Raw genomic sequence first — 13,770 nt, 5'->3', positions numbered from 1 at the left:
AGATAAGAACAGACAACAATTAGTTTAAATAGGAGCACAGGCTGTAACATGCATCTTAGCATAGATAACCTTAATTTTTGGTTAGATAATGCTTTTGTGTGCGGCTGTTGATTTGGGACAATTGTTCCTATCAGGAGGGTTAAACCATTATTTGAAGATTGTATGTATTTATTTATTTATTGACATTTGCTAACTGGATTAGTTCAGCTGAGCCAGGGGCCCATTTTCAGTGGAGACCCAAGGAGAAAAGCTCCAAAAGTAATAACTTTACAAAAAGCTCCAAAGAAAAAAGAAATAAATTTACAGAGGAGAATATCTTCAAAAGGTAACAGTTTTACAAAAAGGTAAAACAAGCAGGTGCATAGAGACATTTTTCCATAAAAATACAGTTCCATAACACTGATGCAGACAAAAATTGTTACAAAGGAATACAATAAATGAAGTGCATTGCTCAAAGAGATAAGGGTATTAACAAAAAGAAAAAAAACATTTTTAACAGATAAAGGAAGAGAAGTGTAGTGGTAGTTGACTGAGAAAAGAGACAGAAAGAGAAGGTTCAATGATGTAAGTAAGTTGTGAAATAAGCAGGAAAAACAGACTGACTTCAAGTGGGGGGTTGACATGGACACAACCAGGTCTTTAGTAGATAATGCTTACATTCTTGTTTGAACAGGTACTTTTGAGGGATGCTTCTTATATTGAGAGGAATTGAGTTCCAAGAATGGGCTACTGAGTATTTATAAATGGACTTTCCAATAGTTTTATTGGGTTCATGTAAGTCAAGGAGGTATTTGTTGCTTGTATAGAGGGGATGGTGGGAGTGGTAGAAGTAATAAGTCATAGCTTCTTCCAGCAGAGTAACATGAAAGCACTACTAGGCCTTCAGTCTGAATTTCTTCATCTGCATAAGCAACAACCTTCGCACATCTTGCCAAATCAAGCCTTTCACCATGGCACACTCTAGCAAATGTTTCTGTAGACATAACATTGCACTTGGAACCTGTGTCAACTTTGAGCTCTATGGGTTTGTCATTTATCTGAACCGTACAAAATACTTCATTCTTTGCCCTTAAATCTACTGCATTGACTGTTTTTTGAAGCACAGTCACACCATCAACATAAAGAGTAGGGTTGCAACTGTCTAACTGATCAACTCATTTCTTAAAATGTTCCCTTTTAATAAAAGAATGTGGGCCTTTTGAGTTACAAAACCTTTTGAAATGATTCCATTTAATGCATTTGTGACATTGCCAACCAAAAGCTAAACATATTTCTGGTTTATATTTATGGCTTCCACCACAATTACGACAGTTAGCAATGAAACTGGGTTGGGGCCCATGCTTTGAGTTTGCTGAATCACTCTTATACTTCATTGAGACTGTGCAAACTCTGGAATTTGCTAGAAAGCTCTGGGGTTTACCAGTGAGTGCTGCAGGGTGTACAGCTGCTGTCATATGCTTGGGCCTTTTCTTTTAACCACGTGCTGCATACTATCAACATGAGCTTTATCACTGTGCCTTCTAGAGCTATTCTCATTTGTAGGCATATCTGTGTGCTTTTCTGTGAGCTCATATATCTGACAAATTCAATGGTTTTATTGAAAGTTAAATCACTGTCACAAAGCAAAATCTTTCTCACTGCATCATAATTTATGCCACACACAAGTCTGTCTTTTATCAGCTCATCCCTTACGTCACTAAATCTGCACATTTTAGCCTTATTTCTCAGGTCAATTATATATGCTGAAAAAGTTTCACCAGGCTTTTCATTCCTTGTGTAAAATAAGTGCCTTTCCTTAGCAAAATTTGCCTGGGGGTTACACATTTCTCTAAATTTACATTTTCAGCACTCTAGGTCCTCCATTGACTCAGTTGGTACAACACTACGGTTTCCCCCTCTCCTATATAGACAGCAGGTGCATACACAAATGAATGCTCCATTTCAGTGGCTTCTAATCCAGCTAAATTAAGTAGAATAAATTCTTTTCTACAGTCATCTTTTATCAGAAAATGCAACCTGTATTAAAATGCTGTACTCTTGCTCAAACACTCTCCATTTCTCAGCAATATTACTGTCTAAAACACTAGTGCAGTGGATTTCCGAAATCGTATGCCATGCCCACAAAGTATACACAAGTACACTGAAAATATGGCCCTTGTAATTATGTATGAACAAACTGTTATGTGAGCTTGTAACAACATGCAAATGCACAATAAACTCTTCAAACTACTGTACTTTGCAAAATATGCCCTGTCATGGCTACTCTAGGAAATATGCATTGTAATAGCCCATACTTTTGCAAAATAGCTTTATTGTAACACTGCACAAACATGCAAACACTTTATACATTTCTGATAACTGTAATATCTTTGCTTAATTTGAAAATACATGTGTTGTGAAAATGTGGTTGTTTCCCTTTATTTTATTTGTTTTATGCAATTTGGACTTTATTTCAAACATGCTCCATAGTAATTTGAATATTTTTATCAATATCATACATATCAGTTTATGCGAATGTCGTTTAGAATGTACTGTATGTCCCATTTCATATTATGCAAAACGAAATAGTGCTGAGCAAGTTTTAATATCCGAAATTCATTTCTGACCTGTTTTGCAAAGTTTGCACATTTTAGGGATGATCAACTCCTGTATTTTCTACCAGTTCTAAACAAATGTCTTAAGTTGTTTTAGCCATGCCTCCTCTAACTTCATGCCCTTTAGGTATGCCGGTTCTGACTTGCTTCTGGCACCATGTCACTCGTCCTTCTCTAACATTAATGACAAGCAGGAGGAGGGTTTTGTTTAGATGCTTTAATACATAGAAACACTTCAGGATGGATAGCAGCATCATAAAGTATGAACAGACTAGTTAACAGACAGACCTTACATACATACATGCTTACATCTCAACAGCTAACTACAAAATGGCAGTCAGGCTTGCAAGTACTCAGTATTTATACACTTGTGCAAGCCCTTGGATAGCTTCTTAAAGGTGCATACACACATATTGATCTACAGGCTATAACTGTAAATGTGAATTGGTACATCAACACCCATATTTATGATGGTATGATAAAATGAACTATTTAGGAGTATGGTTTAAAAAATATTCTGTTATGGCAGCTATGTATATGCAGGAAGAGATATAAAAGATACTACAGAAACTGAAAACTGGAAGCTCTTGTTTCTAGATATGAATAGCAAGATACAAACAGTGAAAATGTTTTTAGTCCCTTTGGTTGTGTATACAGGTCAGGCATATTTTTATCAACCAGAGGAGGCACTGTAGACAATAGTTAATAAAGAGTTGAAGGAATTTATTTGGGAGGGGAAATGGTAAGTGTGAAGTGGGATTCTGGGGATTAATTCTTCAACAGACCAAGGTGGTTTAGGATTACCTGATTTGAAGGGATATTTTAGAGCATAACAATTAAGGTTCATATACATAACACATGCAGAAAACTATAAATCAAAGTGAAAAGGGATGATGATGAAATGGTGGGGGGATTCAAGAAATAAGGATAGAGTAGGATTTTGGATGCAGATCTTTAAGGAGAATAACAGTCATACAAAAATTATATCCAGAAAATAGCAGCAAGTATTCTGAGAACCATGTCAACATGAAAATGAAGGAAAGATATTTTGCTGATGGGGATGACTGCAATTAGGGTACAGAGAATATGCAAGTATGGGCTGGAATTTATTGAAAAAAACTGGCGGAGGAACCAAAGTATTTTGAGCAATAACTTGAAAGGGAAAGGTAATAGAATGGGAAGGGGCCAAGAAGACATTTCGACTGCAGGCTAGAGCCTGCCTTCCCTATCGGGGAATGATATCAGAGTATAGGCAAAGAGAAATGGATTAATGAATCCTAAGTGAAAGAGCTGCTCTGGTAGAGTTGTTTGTTGAATCTAGAACAGAAGCCACTGCTAAGAAAGGATAATTAGTAGGGCATATAAAATACTGCATAACTATAGTAATCAATAAGAGGAGTTTAGAAAACATTAGTAGGAGATATTGGATAAGTATTTCACAAGGAAACAATGGGAGAACATACTGTTTGTATGGTTCCTAAGTATAAAACAAAGTCTAAAAGTGTTTGGATTATTTTTGCTTGGAAGTATTTTCATAGGTGTTTTAATACCCCAAGCAGGATCAAAAGAATTTTTCCCTCAAGTAGATGGCAAATGTTGGAGGTGTGATGGAGAAGAAAGAGGCAACTGTGGGGAGTGTAATGAGCTGGCAGACTTCAACAATTCTCTACAGAGTACTCTGTCAGAAATATTGGGTGAGCAAATAGGTGTAAATAATGAAATTATTTTTTCTGAGCTGGGATACAAGATCTAAATTGCTTAAACAAGTTTATTTGATTGCCACCAAAAAGCAATTACTGAAAATGGAAATCAAAGTCTAAACCAGCTGTATTTGAAGTACTGAATATTGTAACATAGATAAAAAAACTAGAACTGGGATCTTTAAAAAGGGTAGGGGCAAATTATATAGAAAAAATGGAAATTGTAGGAGTAATGCATGCTGAACAATGTTTTGGAGAATGAGATTTAAGGGAAAGCATGAACTGAGCAATTAATTTATGTAATGTTGGATTGATGATATTTATTCCAAAAAAAGTGATGTATAATGTGTGCACCTAGGAACATGCTCAAGTGGGTGATTTTTCTTTTATATAGAATTGTCTTAAGTGATAATTCAATAAAGGCGTTAAAAATACATATTCAAACAATGAGGTCTGCCTTGCTGTGATCTGTATGGCTCTCCCTCAAACACCAAGTGCAGGAGCTACTTTTCCCTAGTTCTTCCTGTGGAACAGCCACACAGGGATGTTGTAGTCTGCTAGTGACCTCCCAAATGCTATATGCCTTCCATATTCTGCCCCTCATGACCAAGTTCCTTTGGAAGGCATCTAGCTGCAAATCTTAAGTGAGCCTCATAGCTGCATTGTGAATGAGACAGAATTGTTTTCTCTTACTAAAGCCTTACAAAAGGAAGCCCCCGGCTTCTGGATCTGCATCTAATTCTACTATATCTTACCTGGTTAGCCTCACCTGAACCTTCACAACCTCAAGTTAACCACTTGCTTTCTCCAGTTCCCCTAATGGCTAGACATTCTTTCCTTGCAGAGAAAGTAACTCACATTCTTTCTGCTTCCCAGAAAATGTTCACTCAAAAGATTTACTGGAGTAGATGGAAAATATTCTCTCTCTGGTTCTGATCCATATTCTTTTTCTGTAGCCAAGATCACAAACTTACTGACTTCCCTTTTTGACTCAGGTAGCAGCTACTTTAATATTAAAGTGCAGTTGGCAACCATTCCCAACTACCATATTGGTTTCAAAACAGTACAGTAGCTTCTCATAAGTTGTGAAAAAGCCTTTTTCAAGTTTTTTTTTCTCCTTTGTCCTCCCATTAAGGGGGGGGGGGTTGAATTTGTTTGTGAAAGCTCTAAACAAGACTCCATTTAAATCAGATTTCTGAAGCTGAAGTATTTATCTTGAAAACAATAGCTATTAATGGCTATTAAACTGGCTAAAAGGATATCAGAACTGCACACCTTGTCCCTCTCTCAAACTTACCTGATCTTCCATAAAGACAAAGTCACTCTAAGAACCAATCCTTCCTTTATTCCAAAGGAAGTCTCCGAGAACAGTACTAATCAGTCAATCAGCTTACTTATGCTATTTCCAAATTGCTCTAAGAAAGGGGAATAATATATCTTACGTACTTTAGATGTCCACAGACATCTCAGATTCTATCTACACAGAACCAAGTCATTAAGAAAGGATACCCATTTGTTCTTTTCATTTGTTTTAAACAGGTTGGGATCTAATGACATCAATCAAACTCTGTCCAAGTGGCTATCAGACTGCATCTAGTTTGTTTACCCTTTTAGTAATAAAACTTTGAGTTCTAAATCAAAGTCCCATTCTGTAAGATACTCTTTGGCCTTTTTCAAGAACGCCTTCATTAATGATGTTTGTGCAACAGCCACTTGACCCACACTGCACAACTTTTCTAAGTATTACAAACTGGCCATCATTTCAAGGACCAGAGCAGCCTTTGGTGCTTCATCTCTTAGATATATACTGTCATGATTTCACCTGGTTCTGAAGGTATCTTGGGTTTCTCTTCCAACAGTCTGATCAAACAGAATGGAATAGGATGCAGAAGTTGTGTATACAGCCTAACGCTGGATCCTTTTTACTTAAGGCCATCCAATATAGTATCCCTGTCTTCTTCTCCCCTCCAAAATGTCATGTAGCCATCATTTTCAATAGGTTATTGCTGCTGTCCTAATATATATATATATATATATATATATATATATATATTTATATATATAGTTTCTAGGCAGCAAACTTGACCTTAAGGGTATGTTTGCTAGGATGATGGTAAAGTTTGCAGGAGCTTAAGGCACTAGAGCATTAGTGAACGGCTGGATCAGATCCCGGGAGTGACTCCAAACCCAACAGCTGTAGTAGATAGACTTGGATGAAAAGGTTCCAGCTTATGGTAAGTGCGTAATGTCTTTCTTTCTTTTCTTGTTCATGGATTTTGTGCATTATCCATCTACTTTCATCATTTAGTAGAGTGTTTGGGAAAGTAGATTGCTTGGACTGAAGATGAAAAGGAGTTTATAACCTTCAAGAACCTATTTTAAATTTGGTATTTGTATTCAGGGTGGTATTTATATTCGGGATGTTAGTACAGTGAGATAGTACCTTTTGAACCATGGATGTTTCTGGTGCCTGAATATCTGAGCATTTCATGAGAAAAAGATATCAGATATAGATTATGCTATCTTATATCTGATGCACTTAAAATACATGGTGTGTAAATGGTCTTTGAATTAGCAGAAGTCAGAAAGAGCATAGAACTGATGTATTTATGGTTTCTTTCTACTGAAAAATTCTATGGTATTATGTAAATGATCTTTTCGAAGAGATGTATTTATGCCTGTCATTGGAAGTCATTCAGAGATTAGTTTAAATGATACCACTGCAGAAAACAGCTGATCTATCACATGTAACAAGGGTAGTCAAGGAGAATTTAATTATCAGCTGCCCAGAAGTTAGATTATTAGGAGCATGCTGATTTTCCCATAAAATACTTGTCAGCTGTTACTGTAAGCTTTTGGCAGAGCAGTTACTCCATTAGTGTGTTGGGTTGGGTAGGATGGGCAGACTCAAAACGTAACTTGTATCAGTGTTAGTGAGATCTGTGACTAGTGGGATCAGTATTGGAAAGGAGATGTTTTTGGATTAAACCAAAATGAATTTGCCTTGGAGGCTAAGGAGTTCTATGTATTGTTAAACTATAAGAAAAAAAAATTGTCCTAGGAGTTATATGAGGTATAGTTAGATAATGAACAAGAGATAACTGGTGACTTTAGGGAAGTAAAAGCACAAAGATAATGTGGTACGCTGTAGAAATAAAATAAACCCAGAAAAGAAGAACTAGGAAGTGGTAGAAGTATGCTTTTGTTTTTGGCTTATTTTGCTCTTAAAGCAATTCTGACAAACATAAAGGTATATGATAGTTAATGTCTGCCTCCTGAAAAGGTGAATATATTTAAAAATAGGGTTAAGTGTGCACTGAGCATGTGTAAAGCTTTATCAGTTTTTAGTAATGTGTTTCTTTTCTTCCCTACAGAATTTGGTCATTTCTTTTGTTCCACATCAAGTGGGGACCTTCAAAGTTAAACAGGAAGTCAGTATCACTGGCCCTGTGCTACTGGAAAATGAACCTGGTAATCTGAAAACTCAGCCTTTCCATCAAATTTACCTTAATTTTATTGGTATTTGCAAACCTACAGCAAAGAAGATTGAGCCCAAAATTAATCCTGGTAAGAAGAATGAGAAAGCTCTTGCGGTAGTTTAACAGTTATTGTAAAACTGTAGTTATATAGGTTTACCATCACAATCTTGCATGACAGTTACCCGAACCTTGGAAGGTCGAATGTCACAGTTCCAGGGTTTTGTAACATCAATTCTTAAACATTTGTATCCATAACAGCAAATACTAGTGTGCATTTGCTGTTGTGGGTTTGACTTTTTGACTGGAGATTGCACTACAGTGGGGATCAGGAAATTTACCCTTTTCCTCACTGTAGTGCAATCTCAGAGTTTGTATATGTAAATAGCAGGAGGTGAGGGGCACAGCCCCCCACACAGAGTTGCCCTCTGCAAAGCATTAGTAGGAAGTCACGGGAAGTTCAGGTAAGTTTGGTAATCTTGATAATGTCAACTGTCAGCATTACCATGTTCGGTGTTTTGATCAGTCAGTGTTTGACTTTACTATGTTTTTTTCAGGTAAGTAAACTCACACAAGTGTGTTGCAAAGTTTTGATAGTAGACCATTATATACTAGTATTAATGTGATTCCATTTGACTCTACCAATAAAAGCCATGTGTTGTCCATTAATGGATGCTTTCTGTGCCACTGTTTTGGAAGATCTTAAGTGTTTGTAAGACTGTTTTAACAAAACTTTTAATAAAATGTTTAAAGCAACAGTTGAGCTGTATTGTGGAAGTATTAGCATATCTACTTATACATCAAATGGATTATCAGTATGCATCCCTACTTTTGTCACATGATTTTGCTTTGCTCCTCCTAAAGTGACCAAAGTTTTACATTGATGTCAATGAATAATGATATTCCTTAATTTATTTATTTTGCAGTGCATGTTGTTAAACCCTTTTTGTCTATTTATTAATTGTTTCATTTTTTTCACTAGATTAGGCCCACTAAGCGTGTTTCCATTTTCAGGATATACTGCAAGTGGCATTTATACATATGTGGGAAATATGACAACAACACTGAGGAAACAGCCCTTTCATTCATCTTAGGAGTGACTGTCAAAGAATGCACATCACAGTAGTGAGGATTATGGAGGTTGTGGTTGAAGTTGAAGATAACTGTGCTTGTGACTGACTTTGACAGGTGTTATTTGTGTGTTCTGGATTGTTGGTAGAGGAGCTTGACTTCCACTGGAGTCCAGTAATGGCATCCTGGGGGAGAGATGACAGATAGACTGGCTGTGGAAGCATATTCCAATACTGAGAATCAGAAGACCGATCACAGTAGTGAAAGACTATGTTCATTCCCTAAGAGTGGACCTGACTGACTGAAGTGGGAGTAGCTATTCGGGAAGTGAGTCATTTAGAATGAAAGGGTCTACCAATAGGGCAGGAAATGGCATTGCAAATTCTGACATTGTCTTTTTATGAAACAAATTAATGCTAGAAATGATAATGACTGATCTGTGCATAGGAGGGAGCCTTTTGCAATTTCACTGTTTTTCTTCAGAGCTTTCTGGCAGAGTTGTTTTTTCCAGATGATTTGGGAGCGAGTGAGAGTGTCCTTCAGAGTATCAAAATTGCAGAACATCGAACCTCTGATCATCGAACCAGAAGATCGAAGTTCTGCAGCATCGAACTAAAAAAAAAAGTGAAAACTTCTTATTTCGAGTTTTTGCAGGGGGGGGGCAAGACCCCTGCACCCCCCACACCCCCCTGGTACTTAAATGTACCAACACTGAGATCATACTACAGTGAGGAGAATGGTACAGTACAGCACGGAATGGAAAATTTACCATTCTTTTCACTGTAGTGTGATCTCGGAGTTGGTATCTTTAAGTAGTAGGGAGTGTGGGGGGTGCAGCGGGCCTGCCCCCCTGAAAAACCTACAAGAAGACTTTTATCTTTTTTAATTTGCTCTGCTTTAATGTTCGATGTTGTAGAACATAGATCATCTTGTCCTCGATGATGTGTGATTCAACGTTATGCAACCTCGATCATGTGATGTAGACCTGTGGGGGGGGGGTCACCACTCAGCAAATAAAGACACTTATTCATATAGATACCAAGAGTTGTTTGATGCATCTTTTGGACTGGAAACTGATGTGATGAACTTACCCACAAACAAAGTACGTGCACAAACTCCGTACCAACCAACACAAGACACAGACACTCCTTTGCTTCTCTTCTGCAGTAAAACTAATGAACAACCTCCGAATGGAAAAAGCACTTTAATCCGATAATATAAAAAAATCTTTAAGCTTCCACACAGCTTTTCTTCGGTACTATAATCAACCAACTTCTTCAGAACAACGGAAACAACATCACCAGACTTCCACCTATTTAAATACCTCACACTAAATATAAAATTTAAAATACACTTTATGTAAAAAAGAATGTTGGTCTTATTAAAAACGGAAAGAATTAAAAAAAAATTTTTTTAAAAACATCTCATAAACATCTTAGAATAATCATTAATATAACTTGAATTTTAACTTAGATGTTATCATTTGGCAATACACATTAATGAAAAGTATCTAGAATACGTTGAAAATTATTGAATAAATAAATATGTTTATTTAACACTACTATAAACCTTCATTATATTATATAAAACACATCCACGAAAACTGACAGAGCGAACACAGCAGCAGTCACTGAAATAGCTATAAAAACGTTTAATAAAAGAGGTAAGCGCTTTCACATAAAAATGCTTCTTCAGACCTATAAAACAACAGCATAGCAAGTATAATATATACAAACTGAAGAATTCAAAACATCCTTTAAAACAGCCTGACCAGTTAAGCATCAGATTCTTCTAAAAAACATACAACCAGAACAAAAGCAAGGAACCAGAAAAGCTTCCATTAAACATACATCAATAAAATACTACAGTCCTACGATAAGGCTACTTCGGCAGTCTGCATTTATTTAAGTACGGCTTAATGGACACTCGTTCATTCAACCCAGCACCTCTGTGTGCTCTTAGAATAATTATCCAATTATTTACCCTGAATTCACATGTCAGTGAATATTCTTGTCATTCCTTTTCCTTTATGGCTATTGACCACGTTCACCAAGAGGGTAGGGGGGCAGTTGATTCCTTCATTTTAGAGGAACGTGAATTGTTTTGGCAATTGAGATTAGACGCATGTCATTATCCGGGGTTAAATGACAGAATTTCCATTTCTTGTATATTAAAATTAAAGAGTTTAGTTAGATGAATATATTTAATTAAGGGTCCCACAGTGGCCTATGGGTACCTATAGTGAGTTATAAATAATATAATATAATGAAGGTTTATAGTAGTGTTTAAATAAACATATTTATTTATTTATTCAATAATTTTCGACGTATTCTAGTTGACACCTTTATTAAATGTGTATTGCCAAATGATACCATCTAAGTTAAAATTCTGGTTATATTAATGATTATTCTAAGATGTTTATGAGATGTTTTTAAAAAATTGTTTTTTTAATTCTTTCCGTTTTTAATAAGACCAACATTCTTTTTTACATAAAGTGTATTTTAAATTTTCTATTTAGTGTGAGGTATTTAAATAGGTGGAAGTCTGATGACGTTGTTTCCGCTGTTCTGAAGAAGTTGGTTGATTATAGTACCGACGAAAAGCTGTGTGGAAGCTTAAAGTTTTTTTATATTATCGGATTAAAGTGCTTTTTCCATTCGGAGGTTGTTCATTATTTTTACTACAGAAGAGAAGCGAAGGAGTGCCTGTGTCTTGTGATGGTTGATGTGATGAACTTCACATAGAAGTTGTTTAGAAAAAAAGACATGAGTCTATGGCCTAACCTTTTATTTCAAGATTTTGTTGTAGCTCAGTCATGTGAAGTATCTGAGCAGTTTCGGTCACATAAAGTTAAATACATTACCTTTGCAGTAGCTTAAGCTATATGAGTCTTACCCCTTGCACTGGCCAGCTTATCAAAGCTTTGGACATGTTCCAAGTATTCCTACTGCCAGAAACTTAAACGGAGCTCCATATAAAAGACAGTTGAAGTACCAACAGCTTTAGAGTTTTTTGCCACCAAAGTGTGAGGTTATTAAGCAGGCCCCTTGAATCATTTGGTTAGTGATCCTTCTAGAGATGGGTAGATACGTACCCTGTGGGGAAAGCCTTCCTATTTTATTCTTATTTTGTGAGGAAAACTTGTGATTTCTCAGGTCCTGTCCATACACTGAAACATTAGGACTGATGCCCTGGCACCATTTATTGACAGCAACAAACTACTCACAAACTAAGCTCCCCACTACCCATAACACCTACTTCTGATGCATCCTGCAGATCTCATTGACACTGTTAAGACAGTAACGTCTCCACAGAGCTTGACAAGCAAGGGAGTTTTTTACTGTTTGTTTGGACAGCTAAGTCAACTATTTTCTTATTCTGTTTACCAGAGTAGCATTGCCTGGACAGCAGTTTCCTTCTAAAAAACGTTTCTAGCCTTTCAACTATTTTTTTCTCCTTCACTTTCCATTCTTCCATCCCCCTATCTACCTTGCTATTTCTTGGGCCATTGGCTCTGTCTTTTGACTAAATTCTTAGTCTCTTTTCTCTTGTAGTATTGCCACATATTTCTGGTTAAAGTTTTGTTTTCCTTCTGAAATAAGATCTTTGATGATTTAAGTCATAGCTTGTGATTTGTTGGTTCTTTACAGAATGGAGTACTAGTCAACATGTATAAGGAAGGCATGTCACAGTTAAAAAAAATATAGGAGCTGTGGGTATGAAATTCCCCCTTAAGATCCACATAATTTGTGTCTGATATGTCGAGGGGCATCTCATCTGTTGAGTGAATGTGAATGCACCATCTGTAAAAAAAAAAAAAAATTAGTTTCAGGACTCTTGCAGAATGCAGGAACAAGCTAATGGTTAAAGGTATTCTACCCACTGACTTGGCATCAATAGGAACCACTTCAACACCAATGCAGGAGGAAAAGAAAGATAAGAGGAAGGCCGAGGTCCATCCGGTACTGGAGAAGGATCTCTTCAGCCAAGACAACTAGTTTCTCCTTCTCTTTCCTACAGAGAGACACCCAACCTGACCTCCCCTATGAAGCCTTCATCCAATCATTTACCGGGAGCTGCAGAGGACTCTGTGCTGAGATGGTACACTGGTAGCTTTATGTCAGAAAAACACTTGTCTATGCTTATTTCTTCTAGACCTCCTTCTGTTGCTTCCTTTTATTCTCACAGATCCCTCGGAAGTCCCACACAACTTGATTGGGAGTATATGATGTTGGCCTTTGCCTAGGCCTAGCTGTGGTATGGTATTGTCCTAGCCATGACCGTTTCTGCCGTGAGTCAAGATATTTCACATCCCTCCCTTTTAATCATCTCTTTTCTGTGCCGGTTTTGGTACTGACAGTGATGCAGTCATCACCAACAGTTATGTTGCGTTCTTCACTTACATCTATGCCTTACCCTCTGGCACCAGTCATTGCTAGGCCTGCAAGGGTAGATGCAGTATCTTTGGCACCTTAAGAGATGGTACTGACTGCATAAGTACCATTTTCTGGTGTCTGAGTGTTCAACATTTGACACCTCAGCACCAAAGATCTCCTGCTTAGCCTCCATTCCGGTGTCCTCAGTGTCAACGGTCAGAGCAGATTTATTGATTTTGGCACCAGTTCTGAAGTCACTGGCTCTAATAGTCCTGGACCTAGGTACTTTGGTGAATTCCACAGTGCAGATGGTAGCTACCATTAGCTCTTTCATACTCATTGTGAATGGTACTGATTCCACCCCGAGATACCACTGAAGTTAGGACTTTGAGTTCATAGGTGATTACTAAGCTAATGATGCAAGAGACTTTACAGTCCTAGCCAATAATACCCAGAATATGACAAAATAATATCTTAGTTCGGGTAGTACCAGCATAGTGGGTCTTTGGGTGTTGGAACCCTGAGTCATTTAAGGGACATGGGCAGTACCCCA

The 13,770-nt window shown here is 37.1% G+C and overlaps 1 protein-coding gene across 1 annotated transcript in view; it reads left to right on the top strand.

Annotated features, from left to right (window-relative positions):
* The window catches only part of CFAP47 (cilia and flagella associated protein 47), a 7,413,452-nt gene that overhangs the window by 910,037 nt on the left and 6,489,645 nt on the right, over positions 1-13,770 (top strand). Inside the window, exon 8 of the mRNA XM_044071840.1 lies at positions 7,669-7,861. Coding sequence (XP_043927775.1) covers positions 7,669-7,861 — 193 coding nt within the window. The remainder of the gene's footprint in view (positions 1-7,668; positions 7,862-13,770) is intronic.

This window comes from Protopterus annectens, chromosome 5.part0, assembly GCF_019279795.1.
Source record: "Protopterus annectens isolate FY-2018-M chromosome 5.part0, PAN1.0, whole genome shotgun sequence".
NCBI classification, from domain to species: domain Eukaryota; kingdom Metazoa; phylum Chordata; order Ceratodontiformes; family Protopteridae; genus Protopterus; species Protopterus annectens.
Note: the sequence above shows the minus strand (reverse complement) of the source record. Positions and strands in the feature narration are given on the sequence as shown.